At 43.9% G+C, this 14643-nt stretch overlaps 1 protein-coding gene across 2 annotated transcripts; it reads left to right on the top strand.

Annotated features, from left to right (window-relative positions):
• Nucleotides 1-4350: 4350 nt before the first annotated feature.
• On the top strand, nucleotides 4351-14143 carry INIP (INTS3 and NABP interacting protein). Of its 2 annotated transcripts, XM_053371670.1 has the most exons (6): nucleotides 4351-4613; nucleotides 7087-7168; nucleotides 10671-10773; nucleotides 12093-12152; nucleotides 12578-12668; nucleotides 13869-14143. In XM_053371670.1, exons 2-6 carry the CDS (start codon nucleotides 7144-7146, stop codon nucleotides 13962-13964), a joined length of 375 nt encoding a protein of 124 aa, XP_053227645.1. In that variant the 5' UTR covers nucleotides 4351-4613; nucleotides 7087-7143; the 3' UTR covers nucleotides 13965-14143. The 2 variants fall into 2 exon arrangements, with proteins under 2 accessions (XP_053227645.1, XP_053227646.1); XM_053371671.1 differs by lacking the exon at nucleotides 12093-12152 and having other exon boundaries at nucleotides 4353-4613.
• Nucleotides 14144-14643: the final 500 nt, after the last annotated feature.

Below are 14643 nucleotides of genomic sequence, written 5' to 3' on the forward strand. Positions count from 1 at the left end.
ATAATAACAATAACAATAACCATGTGGTTCTACTCAAAAAAGAAAACAAAAAACACATGTAAAAACAGCCCACTGGAGGGCAGGCAGGGGAATAAGAAAACAGGTGTGAGTATATGATATATTTATTTTAATTAATTTATATTTATATTTACCCTATGTTTGTCCTCCGTGGCCCTTCTCAGCATGCGCCCTCACACAGGAGGTGTGTGTTGAGTGGCAGCATGAAACATAGGCGGTGGTTCCCTGCTTGCAGAATCCTCTCCCTAGGGAGGCATGCCTGGTGCCATCGTTATCCATTTATAGGTGTCAGGCATTAAATATGTTCGAATTCAATGGTGAGAGTAAGAACAATAAAGCTGGCAGTTGAACCACAATGCAGAGAGGCACAAGTTTGATTTGCTTTCTGTGCTGGACCCAAAGCTATGGCTTTGGGTGTTGCTGTCCCCACACTCCCCAAAAAGCCAATGGAGGAGCAAGACCCGTTGGAGTGTTAATGCCTGAAACGTCATCTTTTGCTCAGCCTGTATATCAGACCCCCCAAGGACTCAGCTATACAGCTGCAAATATAACGTTTTAAGTGTGTTTTAAGTGCATTGTACAAATGTGACACTAGATGGCGACGGTGAGCTCATGGCAAATTCAATACATATTTTTAAAACTTTTTTTTAAAAAAGCATTGTCACAGGATTTTTATATGTGTCTAGATTCCACCCAAGTGTCCCTATTTTCCAAGGACAGTCCCAGATTTACAGAAGCCGTCCTGGTTTCTGTTTTGATCCCGGAATGCCCCGCTTTTCCTTAGGACATCTCTATTTTCATCAAAAGCATGTTGGAGGGTAAGGAGTTATGTGCCCCCCGAACCAAGGAAATAACTAACTACACAACTTTTAGAATACATTTGAAGGCAGCCCTGTATAGGAAAGTTATTTAATGCTTTATTATGTTTTTATATATGTTGGAAGCTGCCCGTAGTGGCTGAGGCAATAGAGCCAGATAAAATTATTATTAATAATATGATGGAATAGGATGTCCCTATTTTCATCGGAGAAATGTTGGAGGGTATGGTATGTACGTGTAAATAAATGATATATCACAAAGACACCACTGTTTCCAGTGACCTTCATTTGAAGGAAGCCAAACCCAAGATATGCGGAGAACCTTTGGGATCTTTCAGTGTGAGCTGTGTGTAACACTCATGCTCCTTTGTATCCATTGCCATTTTCTGTGCCACTCTCAGAGTGCTACATTAACACCTCAAAATGCAACACTGAAGCAAGTGGGGGTTATTCTGGCAACAGCGTATTATTGGAACACTGATACACTCTTCACTCATTGATCCACCGCAGTGGGTCAAATCCTGTGAAATCACCATAAGGAATTCTACAGGCGTGCCTAAAACACATTGGGGGCAGACAAGAGATAGTACCTTTTCACATAATAGTGGTATTGTAAGCAGCTGCATGTAACCTTCTCCCAATTTTATTTTTTAAAGCAGCTTTGAGAAGAGGCGAGTTTAACACCACAGTCTTATATATGGCTGTTGTTGTTGTTTAGTTGTTTAGTCGTGTCCAACTCTTCGTGACCCCATGGACCAGAGCACGCCAGGCACTCCTGTCTTCCACTGCCTCCCGCAGTTTGGTCAAACTCATGCTGGTTGCTTCCAGAACACTGTCCAACCATCTTGTCCTCTGTCACCCCCTTCTCCTTGTGCCCTCCATCTTTCCCAACATCAGGGTCTTTTCCAGGGAGTCTTCTCTTCTCATGAGGTGGCCAAAGTATTGGAGCCTCAGCTTCACGATCTGTCCTTCCAGTGAGCACTCAGGGCTGATTTCCTTCAGAATGGATAGGTTTGATCTTCTTGCAGTCCATGGGACTCTCAAGAGTCTCCTCCAGCTCCGGCTACTCAGAAGTAACTAACAGATGACCCCCCCCCCATAATGATAAATTGGGCCAACGGCAACTAACTGCAGGCTGTTCATAATTCCATGGATTTCTTTGACATTATTTGAAATAAAGAACAATCAAATAGGCAGTCAATGGGCTTACTCTCGGGAAAATAGGTATACAATTGCAGCCTATGCAGAGGAGCAGCTTGGGGGGGGGAGGCAAAGGGACTGCAGCCTTAAACCTTCTTAGTGGAGTTTTCCCTTCTCAGAATCCCCCCAGCTTAATGCTTCTAGGCCATTTTGAACAGAAAAAATACCTTGCGGGAAGCGTATCAAGCAACCTCGCCCCCAGTTTATTTCTCCACCCATAGCACAATGAGTCGTGGTAAGGCAAGCTTGCTTTAAAAATAAATAAATCACACAGTAAGACATTAGTTTAAAAGGCATGACTTTTGCCTTTGCTTCTACTTTTTGGGGTGACAGGGTAGTGGAATGGAATAATAATTTATTTTTTTTATATCCCGCCCATCTGGCTGAGTTTCCCCAGCCACCCTGGGGGGCTTACAACATATAAAACACAACAAAGCATCAAACATTTAAAAAAAGATATCCTATATACAAACAACATACAAACCAATAAATCAGTAAAAACCAATAACAATAATACAGTAAACAGTTTACAGTTATACCCAAAAATTAAAGTAGCCGGCAACCTCAACTAAACATTTAATCAACACCAACCCAACAAAAATTAAACAGGGGGGGGGGAATTGGGGGGGCAGAGAGAATACTGCTATACTGTACTTTTAGGAAACACAAGTGGGGAGGGGGAGATTTTGCTATAGAACTCTGAAAGTATAAAAAGAAAGAAAGAGGGGAAGTAGGTGATATTTGTATGTTCCTGTTACTAATTTAGGCAATGGAAAGGCAGCCACAAAAAGCTATAATAAATGAACAGGGACAAGTGAGGAGTGAGCGAGGAGTGATATTGCCACACGGCTGCAGTGATAAACTCCAGGTCTTCTGCATTGTCTCTTATGAGCACCTGTTACTTTTACCCTTCAAATATGCAAAGCACACGCATAGGAAGCTGGCCTTCACTGAGTCCACAGAGCCCAGTGTTGTCTGCACTGACTGGCAACGGCGCTCCAGGGTTTCAGACCGAACATCCCGCATCGACTGAACCTGGGACCTTCTGCGTACGAAGAGATGCCCAGCAGGGGCAGGGCATCAAAAGTAGCCACAGAATTCTGCCCATGAGTGAAGGGTGTATCAGTCTCTCCCTTTCTTGCATGTATGTTACCAATAGCCACTTTGCTCCCTTGAGATTTATTTTTTTTTGCACTCGCTTCCTGTTTCCTTGCCCTGCAGTGTCTGTCAGTGTTATTTCCCACAGACTTACAAAAGATGAAGACTCGACTTCCATTGCTTGGAGTAGAGACTTGCAAGCTTCTTCCGATTCCATTTCTTTTGAAAACCATCCACCAGCATGGACAGCGGTGGACCATGGAAAACACATGGGGGTAACCAGGAGGGACAGCTGCCCCCCCAATTCAAGTAAATAAATAAAAATACTTAACTTAAAGTAAAAATTGTAGAAAGATTTGAGATATCTTTTTTCTGAGCACTTGGGGTCAAAAGAAAGCAATTTAAAACATTTCATTCCGAATTTGTTACCAAACTTGGGGTCTCCAGACGTTTGGGGGGGCTTCATCTTCCATCATCCCTGACCACTGGTTCTGCTAGCTAGGAATGATGGGAGTTGTAGTCCAATAACAGCTGGAGACCCAAGTTTGGGAAACCCTGTACTAGACAGAGCCAGATAGAGGATGATGACAGGTGGGTTTCCTGCCCCCCCAACATAAATCCTGACTACGCCCATGAGAATACAGCAGAGAAATTCAGAAATTGAGAGTGCCTTTGAACGGACAGCAATGTAACATCCCCCACCCTATCAAAAGGTAGAAGCAGATCTTATTTTAATGTGGAAATGTGGTTTTAAATTTCAGTTCGATCTACCTACCTACCATTTTCTGCAAAATGCAAACCGATCGCTATTATTAAGTTGCGGTTGTGTATGCGTGTGTGTAAACGTCGTGTCTAAGAGAGAGTGGTTTACAACAGCCCCGCAGTGTAGTCCGGTGCAACCATGCAGTTAGAGACCTCCAATAAAAAAAAGTAGCTAGTCCTTAAGAATAATAATAATAATTGAACAACAGTTGGGATTCTTCAACAGCTCCGATTTGGATTTCCAGCCAGAAATCCCACTCACGGAAATTAAAACAGCAGCAAAGATCGTCTTTGCTAACGTTGCCCCGCTCGGACATCCTTCTAAGTCGCTTGTTCGTCCTCATCAAAGCATCACGTGAAAGTTCCAACTCAGCTCGGAAGCTAGCAGACGTGCGGCACTTCTACTCTTTTTAAAAGTCTGCAGAGAGGCTAGAGCGTTGATTCTAACCTTTTCAGACGCCGCTGGAGATCGAGTGGTGGGGAAGGAAAGGGTGGCGAGTTTCCTCTCGCCGCGCGCACGCGCAGACGCGGCGAAGCGAGTTCATCGCTCCTTCATCGGGAACGTCAAGTTCGGAGGGAGCATCCCAACCGAGGAAGAGGGGGAGCCGCGGGAGAGCCCATCTGTGCAAACGGGGGTGGGGAGAGCAAAGGAGAGAAAAGGGGAGAACAAACAACCCACGTGAAGGATAGGGATGAATTGGGATTCCCACCTGCCAGGTATTTTAAACTGGGGCGGGGCTATTGATTGATTGATTGATTGAACATATCAATCCGCTAGTCCCTCTCCCCTCGCCTACCCACTATGCAGATTTATTTTTATTTTTAAAATAATGCTTAGAAGATGGTAACCCTCCTTGTTCCTGCTTCAATGCAAGGGAGGGAGAGGGAGGAAGGGAGGAGAGAGGAGGAGTCAGGGCTACCAAATAAGAGCAGAGAGGAGCAACAGCTTTGGGCATAGTTTTTTTAGTAGAAAGTGTAATAAATCATTGTTACATTGGTGCAGATTTCTGCTGGCCTGCTCAAATAATGCATTGACTAGCTTTGTAACTCTGATGGGATTTAGTCTCAGGTAGGTGGGTATAGAATTGCAGCCTTTTCGTGGGTTTTATTTTCTTAAAAAAAAAGCTTGCCACAAGGTTGTGCATATGTATTTAGCAAGCTTTTGTTTTATACAGGGTTGTTTGTAGGGTGCTAGTCCCACCCGGTTCTCTGCTCCACTCTCTTCTCGGCTTTGACTGGTTGAGGACAGTAAGGTTGCCTATTCTTTTTCTGGGCAGGACAGCTTGGTCATTATTGCCTGCGTAATAAACTAAGGAAGAGAGGGCCTTCTCAGTGGTGGCACCCACCCTATGGAACACTTTCCCATCAGATGTCAAGATAAGTAACGATATAACCTTTAGGAGACATCTGAAAGCAGCCCTGTATAGTATATAGTGTATATATTGGAAGCTGCCCAGAGTGGGTAGAGCAATCGAGTCAGATGGATGGGGTACAAATAATAAAATTATTATTTTAGAGTCTTATTGCCATATCTCATTCTAAGAAGAGCTTTTACCTACTGACAATTGGCCCGTAGGTGTGTGCAGGATGTTTCATAAGGGTGTGCACTCCCCCCCCCCCCCGACCACCCTAGATATCAAAATTTGGGATGATCTTTGAGGAAGAGATTGGAAACATTTTGTTTGTTTGTTTAATTGCACTTTATTGCGTTATCTAAACCTTAAAGTGAGGTTAACCTGAACTGTGGTTTGTTGAAACAAACTAGCTTCTGAGCTTTTCTAGTGGGATGTTCAAAATGAGCCAGTATTTTTTTGCCAGCTTAATTCTCCTCTTCTGAACAAATGGGTGACCAGCTGCCCCTGAGCCTTGGATATCTGGAACTCCAGATTCCCATTGGTCCATTTAATTTGTTTTAAAGTAGTTTTATCCCATCTTTCATGGAGGAAAAAAAAAACCAAGGTGGGTTGCAATGAGTAAAAAATAAAAGCTGCAATACCATACACATTTACAAACGAGCTACTAAATAGGAAAATAACAGTAGGAAGCACCCCGTTAAATTAATTTTACAGCACAGTTAAAAGCAAAAAGCCTTTCTGGAAAAGGAAGTCTTCCCTCAGGTGAGAGTCAAGGCACAGCTGCTGAGGAGCCATTTTCCCTGGTACCAATGAAATGTATTTGAGTGGTTGTTGGCATACACAGGATGGGAGACTTCCAGTGATGAGATCAGAAAGCAGGCAGGTTCATACCTGTGAGCCTTCAGGTATCCTCGTCCTTCGCCGTAAAAGGTAAAAGGTAAAGGACCCCTGGATGGTTAAGTCCTGTCAAAGGCGACTATGGGGTTGCGGCACTCATCTTGCTTTCAGGCCGAGGGAGCCGGCGTTTGTCCACAGACAGCTTTCTGGGTGATGTGGCCAGCATGACTAAACCACTTCTGGTGCAACGGGACCCTACGACAAGTGCCAGAGCGCACAGAAACACCGTTTACCTTCAAAGGACTTTTAACAAATCAGTTATTACTACTAACAAATCAGTGCAGCAGTTTCTAAAAGTGGGCCGATTGTTTACAGGTAGCAGCTCCAGTAACAACCTGCCGGCCACTGGCGGAGGAAGAGGAGTGCGGGAGGAGCGCACTGCCCCCAGCAGCACGATCCCGGTGGGGTGCCATTGTGGCTGCTCCCCCTCCCGCGCTGGGTGCCACGCCCCTGCAGGCGGCGTGCCACACCCCCAGGACGTGCACCATATCCCTGCAGGCGGCACGCCATTCCCCCAGGACGTGCGCCAGCCCTGCCCCCCGGTGCTGGAGCATGAAGCTCTGCCACTGCTGCCGGCTGCATTTATGTGCAGGTTTTCAATGCAATGACCTTTTTAAACAAAAAACAAAAACTGATCTTTATGCCGTGAAAGCTTATGCTGCAATAAACCTGTTAATCTTTGTGTTTGCTATAATTGTCTTTTACTGTTTTAATGGTATTTTATATTTTATTGTATATAATGTTGCAGCCTGCCATCTTATATTGTACAAATTGGCAGCGTTGAAAATACTGCTATAAAGAAATAAAACCAAACTAGCTTCTACTTTGTATTGTTTGCAACCATTCCCGAGAGTTGGTGGTTGTTGGACGAAGCTATTGCTGAGCTTTGGGGTTGTATGCCTTTATGTTCACACATTAATTTCTGTTCATTTTGATAGGTTTTCACATAACAGGTTATAGCTGCTTCTTGTTACATTAAGGGGGAACCTGGCAAGATGGCTTCCAACCCTCCTGGACAAGGTAAATGTTGCATTTCCGTATAACTAGGACCACAGATTCTCTTTTATGTGGAAAAACATGAAATATCCCTGCTAGCTCAGAAATCAGCATTAGAAGTAATTAGAAATCAATGTTAGAAATGTCCTGAGGCAGTAAATCACCCTGGGTGAATTGGCTGAAAAAATAGGGAAACTGATAGGTGGATAAGGAAATTCTACTGTCATTGAATATTGTATTACATGAAGCTTCTGAATGTGTAACTTGACTGTTATGGGAAAAGGTTGTGGAGCCTATACCCAGTGATCAGTTTTGTAAAATGAACTTTTCTCTCATCATCAGTGCTTAAAATAATAATAATAAAGCATTGATCTGTTGGTTGTTTTTGTCGTGTGAGAGTATATAAAAAGAGAACCATTCATGGATCATTTCCTGTTTCTGTAATATGTGTTAATATAGAGTTGACTCTTTTCCTTATTAAACTATCCTAATTGTGGTTGCCAGACCTCCAGGTCTGATCTTGAGTCTCGAACCTTGCCTGGCCCCCTCCTGGTGGCTGGTCTTAAGTCTCCAGGTGGCTGAGAGTGCCTTAAAGATAGATGATGATAGATAGATAGATAGATAGATAGATAGATAGATAGATAGATGATAGATAGATAGATAGATGATAGATAGATGATAGATAGATAGATAGATATAGATAGACAGATGATAGATATTAAGAAGCCTGTACATGTTGCTCGCAAACTTCAGCAAACTGACAGGAGCTGGCTGCAGATTATTGCATTGGGGAGTGTCTCCCCTCCCCTTTCTCCTCCACTCTCCCAATTAACCTCCATCTCCAAAGCCATCAGCAGGGTTGCCTCGGGTCTCAAGAATGGGCCCTGAAATCTCAGGGTCTGGGATGCTCCTGACCTGGCAACCCTAATCTAATTTAAAGTCACAGTACATTTCAGAATTGTGTTATTGTTTGTGAAGGGTAAGGACCGGGACCTTTTTATTTAGCATTTAAATCACTAGTCCTAATACATAGCCTCCAACTTGAGGTCATTAATTCGTCTTTATGTACAGATTTCCCCAAGGACACCACATCCATAATGCCTTGCATTATTCTGTCTATGTGGTCAAAGTTATTGGAGGCAAGTAAAATATTCATACTTTAATAATTCAAAGGAAATCTAATAAGCGACATGAATTCTCCTTAATTGTTACTGAGCATGTGGGAGAATACATCAGAATGTAGTTTGTTGTAAGAAAGAAAGAGGTTGAGAGAATTGGCTTGTAGATGGTAATTGTGCGAGACGCAATTAGGTTATTATAAGTGGTGCAGTAATCGCTTACGCCAACCTTCCCCAAGCCGGGGCCCTCTAGATGTTGCTGGACTCTAATTCCCATCAGCCCTAGCCAACATGCCCAATAGCCAAGGATGATGGGAATTGGCAGTCCACCAACAGGTGACGGGCACCACGTTGGGGAAGGCAGGGCTACTGTATTCTGTTTCTAAGCTTTGCTAGTCTGTATGTGGATGATTATTGAGGTCCAGAATTTGGTAGTCTGGCTCAGGAGGGCAGGATCTCTACTGCCAGGAGAGACCCTAGCCTGCCTTTCTGAAAAATAGCAGAACGTCCTCCGTAAAATTCTGCAGCACCCTGGAAAGTACATGCATTCTTCCTCTCAGCCCAAAGCCCAAATCAAGCCCATTTATTGTGCTTTTTATGGTGTAATTTTATGTTGTGAACTGCCTTGAGATCTATGGCTGAAGGGCAGTACATTATTATTATTATTATTATTATTATTATTATTATTATTTTATTTAAATGGTGCATAATCAGGTGTGCCAATCCCTGACTCTGAAGTGATCATTGGAGGCTTGGACTGAGGAGGAAAACATCACCTCCTGTGCTTTCTCCTTGGTCCAAGGCAAGCTTCCAGAGCAACAGAGAGGCCAGGATCTGAAATCTTGGAGACCTGTGGCCAGTCAGTATCCCTTCTTGACTTAATAAACCATTGGTCTGATTTGGAATGAAGAAGCTTCCAGTACAGTGGTGTAGCGTGGGTTGTCAGCACCCGGGGCAAGGCAAGTAATTTGCGCCCCCTAACCCGTGGATTTGCGCCCCCTAACCCTAACCCCCAGATGTTGCGCCCGGTGCGGCCGGCCCCCCCTGCACCCCCCACGCTACGCCACTGTTCCAGTAGGCATATGTATGGATATTTCTCAGCTAGAGTACTAACTTGGTAAAGAGGCTTTGGCATTCAAAAACAAAACAACCTCTCTTTGTCCTGCAAGATTCCTGCATTTCACAGGGTTGGACTAGATGAACCCTATGGTCCCCTCCAGCTCTACAACTCTGCTTTTTGCCATGTTAGTGTGCTCAGCTCCTTAAATAGGCATTCCTGAGAGAACTGTGTTCTCATGTATTTGTACATTGGCAGCGTACGTCACTTTGGCCAGGACTCCCCATCACTTCACCTCCCCAGATGAGGGCATAGGTGGCAAATACCCAAATCTTACAGATAGTTCCCCTTTCTGGGCTCAGAGCCCAGCACCCCAAGCCCACAGATAAGGAAAACATCAAAGCAAGTCCATTAGCTTATATCAAAGCAAGTGAATATAAGCATCAATGAGCTCATGGTGACAACCACCACCACCAATTAATTGCGGGGTTATATTGAGTACCAAGATGGCGTTTGCAGAGTTTCCAGAACAATTCACCTTTGGTTCAATGCCCTGAGCAAGGGCTGTTCACTTTTAAAGTAAAATATGTATGTCTCACCCCACATTCCCTCCAAGTTGTTGAAGGTCATGCATGTGAGCTGGCTCCCTCTTCCCATTTTATCTTCACAACAACTATGGGAAGGATGTCCAGCCGAGCAGCAGTGGCTGGCCCAAGGTCACCCAGTGAGCTTTATGGCTGGGTGGGCATTTGAACCCTGGTGTCCTGGGTCCTAGCCCAATGCCCTAGCTACTACACCATGACTGGCTCCAACAACCAAAACTCTGAATCTTAAGATTTTATCCTGTTCCTATGAGTGGCAGAAGAACACAGACACATATATATGCCTGATTTTTGCCAAACCTTCTGCAATCAGCCATGGCACGAGAGTTTCACACATATAAATTATTCCGGTCACAAATGTTTGCCATTTATAGACTAAGATGGTTGGAATTCAGGAATCTATGCTGAGGTATTTCTAATGCAGGAAGCAGTGCTTTTAATACCAGAAACCTTATTGCAGTGTAAAACAGACAGCTCTTGAAAGCCAGGCTTGAGATTAAAGACTTATTTAAATGGTTAGTATGGATGACATTGTTAGGAAGGTATTTCATGTTGTTAATGAGGAGAGGAGAAAGGAAAGTTATAAATAGACTTCAAGGATTGTGCTCGTTGGTTCTGAAGATTAATATATTCATCATTGATATTCATCATCATTCGCTTGGGACAGGCTTTAAGCCAGTAGGGTTACAAGGTGGCTCAGAGAAATAGGATGCATCAGTAACATTTTACATTCCTCTCACTCTTCCCAGGCTTTCAGAATAAGAACAGGGTTGCGATCTTGGCTGAGCTCGACAAAGAGAAGAGGAAGCTACTGATGCAAAACCAGTCTTCCACGAATCACCCCGGAGCCAGGTACAGTATGTTTAGAGACCTGTCTCTTTCTTTCAGTCTTGCTATCAGATCAAAGAGGAAAGCCACATGCAGCTTTCTCATGTCAGCTGCATGTTCATCCAATAAGCCCGTTTCACAACAGAGTTGTGCACTAGTTGTTCCCCAAAAATGTAGCTTTGAGGAGGGCAGCCAGCATGTGCCTTGGATTTCTGTCTTCTGACCCTCTCCCATTGCTCTTTCCCTCTGGAAGAGGAGAAGTTAAATACAGTTGAGGTTGCCAAAACTGATTGGGCTTGTGAATGCATTTGCAAAACAGATGAACTGTTGTGAGCACAACACACAGACAATAGAATGCTTTTTTCAAACCGAATTTCAGCAAGGGGAGGGGACCCTGTAGGCACCTGGGAATGTCTTTTTGGTTGCATGTGTGCCCCACACACTAGCAACCCCGATTTTATTTTATTTTAAATCTATTTTCATCCACTCCTCAGACAAAGGTGGCTCTCAAAGGCAGCTAACACACTAAAACCAGTGCTTTTTTTCCTTTTAAAAAACATTTAGGGGTACTCTCATTTTCTTATTCATATTGAAATATGAGGCAAAACTTAGATTCACAATTCACTTAGTGAAGTGCATGCGATTGTTTGATTTCTTAGGTGCTCTATTTCAGCACCAAAACAATTTATCAGAGAACTGGGTGCAAAAAGCTTCTTCCGTCCCTCTGTCTCTCTCTATCTTTCAAATATTTGTTATAAAATGACATTGAATAGCTCACAGGAGCATTTGTGTGTCTGAACACTTTTATTGCCTATGTAGACATTCAGTTTTTCAGAGCAGTTGGGAAAGCCTCGCAAGGTGAACGTAGAGGGGAAGATTTCATCTCTTTATTAGGAGTGCCAAGTTGTCAGAGATTGCCAAGTTGTCATTGTCAGAGATGCATTTGTATTTTGCCCAGAGCGTACACATAACCAGCTATTTCAGCGCACTTTCCCCCAAGAAAGTAGCAGAACCTCACAGCGGCCAGTCCACACCTTTTCACCATCACCTCCAAACCTCCCCTTCCAGACGTTGGACCTTATCGTAGTTTTTCTAGACCTGAGATTTTACAGTAAGCCACTGAGATGTTTAAGTGGAACCTGAAGGGAACAAGGAATAAGTGTGACTCTCTCTTATATCAGTTCTTCCTCTTTCCCATACCCCAAGAGTTTAGCCTAGAACTTGATTTATTGCTCATGGTGTAGTAGTAGTGTTTTTGTGCACTGTTAACTTGTCAACATGTTGACTATGGAGAGACCTTGTCCGGGCTCGATCTCAATGGGAAACTCTTTTCCTGCATACAGAGTTCTGCAGCCACTCTTCCAAACATATGAACTCCCCATCCTGAAGACTATGGACCCCTGGTTAGTAGTGCTGTTTTATTCAGGTATCACTTAGGCAAGTCATTGGGTGGCGCTGGTGAACGAGCAAAAACAAACAAACCCCAAAATGTGCCAGGGGTTCCCCTTGCATCATTCTGCTGCATGACTTCCAGCTGACTTCCTTTTGGCTTACTCTGGGGCAGGGCTTTCCTTTCCATTTGACTTGACCTGCCTCCGCTGGGGTGAGAGTTCCAGAACAGAACCATCCGCCTGGTGTGTGTTCACACACACACACCGTCTTGCATGTTCGAATCCCCCCAAAATTTCAAGCCTCGTATTTCCAAGTAGGAGATCATGGAACTTTCTTGACTCTGAAATGCCCACCCCACCCATGATCTCATGGTGGTTGTTCCCTTTGCTGCATTTGTGTGATGCCTCTCTTTTCCCTTCCTTTCTGTTGCTTGTAGCATCTCTCTAGCTAGATCCTCCCTTAACAAGGATTTCCGCGATCATGCTGAGCAGCAGCACATAGCGGCGCAGCAAAAGGCCGCTCTGCAGGTAAGTTGTCATCCCATAAGACTCAGGTTTGCAGGATCCGTATTTCGTTGGATTTTGATTTTGGGGGGGGTCTTGGTACATTGGAAGCTGTTGCTCCTAAGGACCTTTTTGCATGCGGTAGGGACCAAAACTAACATGCATCTTGCAGCTTTAGGACTTGCACAGTGATAACATAGTTTTATATCTGGGAATTATTTGTGATGCAGTAATAATAGCATTGGCGGCTGGCCATCCTATACCACAGGCATAGGCAAACTTGGCCCTCCAGATGTTTGGGGACTACAACTCCCATCATCCATAGCTAACAGAACCAGTGGTCAGGGATGATGGGAATTATAGTCTCAAAACATCTGGAGGGCCAAGTTTGCCTATGCCTGCTGTACCACATAGGCAAACTCGGCCCTCCAGATGTTTTGGGACTACAACTCCCATCATCCATAGCTAACAGAACCAGTGGTAAGGGATGATGGGAATTATAGTCTCAAAACATCTGGAGGGCCGAGTTTGCCTATGCCTGCTGTACCACACTGTTTTTTTCATTTTAGATTCAGGCTCATTTCTCCCCTGCATCCTGTCAGGCTGGAATTCAAGCAGCAGAGGATGCAAAGGCAGCCTGAAGAAATTATAGACAATCCCATAAGCATTAGCGCCTGTCTTTTACATTGAATTCCAGATCCTGACTCTTAACAAGATTTCAGTTGCAGTGCCGCACAGAATTAAATCCCATAGATGTCGAAAGGATTAAATCAATCCAACTGTGTTCAGGATTGAAACCTCCAATATAGATTTAAAAAACAAAACAAAAAAACTACCACCAAACCACCTCTGAATCTGATTTGTGTTTTTCATGCCCTCCAGAGCCAGTGTGGTGTAGTGGTTAAGAGCGGTAGTCTCGTAATCTGGGGAACCGGGTTCGCTTCCCCGCTCCTCCACATGCAGCTGCTGGGTGAGCTTGGGCTAGTCACACTTCTTTGAAGTCTCTCAGCCCCACTCACCTCACAGAGTGTTTGTTGTGGGGGAGGAAGGGAAAGGAGAATGTTAGCCGCTTTGAGACTCCTTAAAGGGAGTGAAAGGCGAGATATCAAATCCAAACTCTTCTCTTCTTCTTCTCCTATTGCTTGGCTAGCGCCGTGGGGAGGCTACTCTTGCATGGGTGTGTTACATGTGCCATTTTCCAGATGTTGTCTCTTCCTCTTCCAGCATGCTCATGCACATTCTTCAGGATACTTTATAACCCAAGACTCCGCCTTTGGAAACCTCATTCTCCCTGTGTTGCCACGACTTGAGTCAGAGTGAGACAGAGAGTCCTTAGAATGAAGATCATCCACTACTGCAGCTGCTGCTTCTCCAAACTTTTAGTCGATGGTTTGTGAAAATAAGAGAGGACTCAAAACTGATTTCTTTTTTACTCATTGTAATGGCTTTCATTTTTATTTTTTTATTTTTGGTGGTGGCATTAAACTACTTAAAATGAATTCTCAGGCACCCTGTTTTTCTTTCCTTCGGTTTTCAAAGTTGGATATTACTATTATGTACTTGAGTTGTGGTGTTCAATCTTTCCTTGTTCTTGTAGTTCAGTTTACCACGTGCCTATCAATCTCATTAAGTAACACACTCAGTATAGCCCATTAAATAATTCAATAGAGCACACTGAAGCATCTCAGTGCTCTACTTGCATTATTTCCATAGTTGTTGCAAAAATCTTGTTAGGTCAGTATTGTTATACTGATGTACCAGATGAGTGTGTGTGTGAGAGAGAGGGAGGGGTATGATTTCCTTTCAGCCACCTAGGAAATTGATATTTGTGGTGAGCTTTGAACATTGGGCTTCCAGGACCACAGATCACATACTTAACCAACATTAAAGTGACTATTATGTCACCAGCCTGCCCTGGGTTTGAATATTTTCAGATGTTAGTATTTGTGTGACATGTGTGTGTTTCAGAATCTGAAGACTGGGGTAAAAGACAACATTT

Source organism: Podarcis raffonei, chromosome 17 (assembly GCF_027172205.1).
Source record: "Podarcis raffonei isolate rPodRaf1 chromosome 17, rPodRaf1.pri, whole genome shotgun sequence".
Lineage (NCBI taxonomy): Eukaryota > Metazoa > Chordata > Lepidosauria > Squamata > Lacertidae > Podarcis > Podarcis raffonei.

Excerpts from the sequence above, each read along its gene's own strand:
- INIP (XM_053371670.1), top strand. The coding sequence starts at position 7,144 with ATGGCTTCCAACCCTCCTGGACAAG. Across the intron at positions 7,169-10,670 it reads TTCCAACCCTCCTGGACAAG|GCTTTCAGAATAAGAACAGG; the intron begins GTAAATGTTGCA and ends CACTCTTCCCAG. Across the intron at positions 10,774-12,092 it reads ACGAATCACCCCGGAGCCAG|AGTTCTGCAGCCACTCTTCC; the intron begins GTACAGTATGTT and ends TCCTGCATACAG.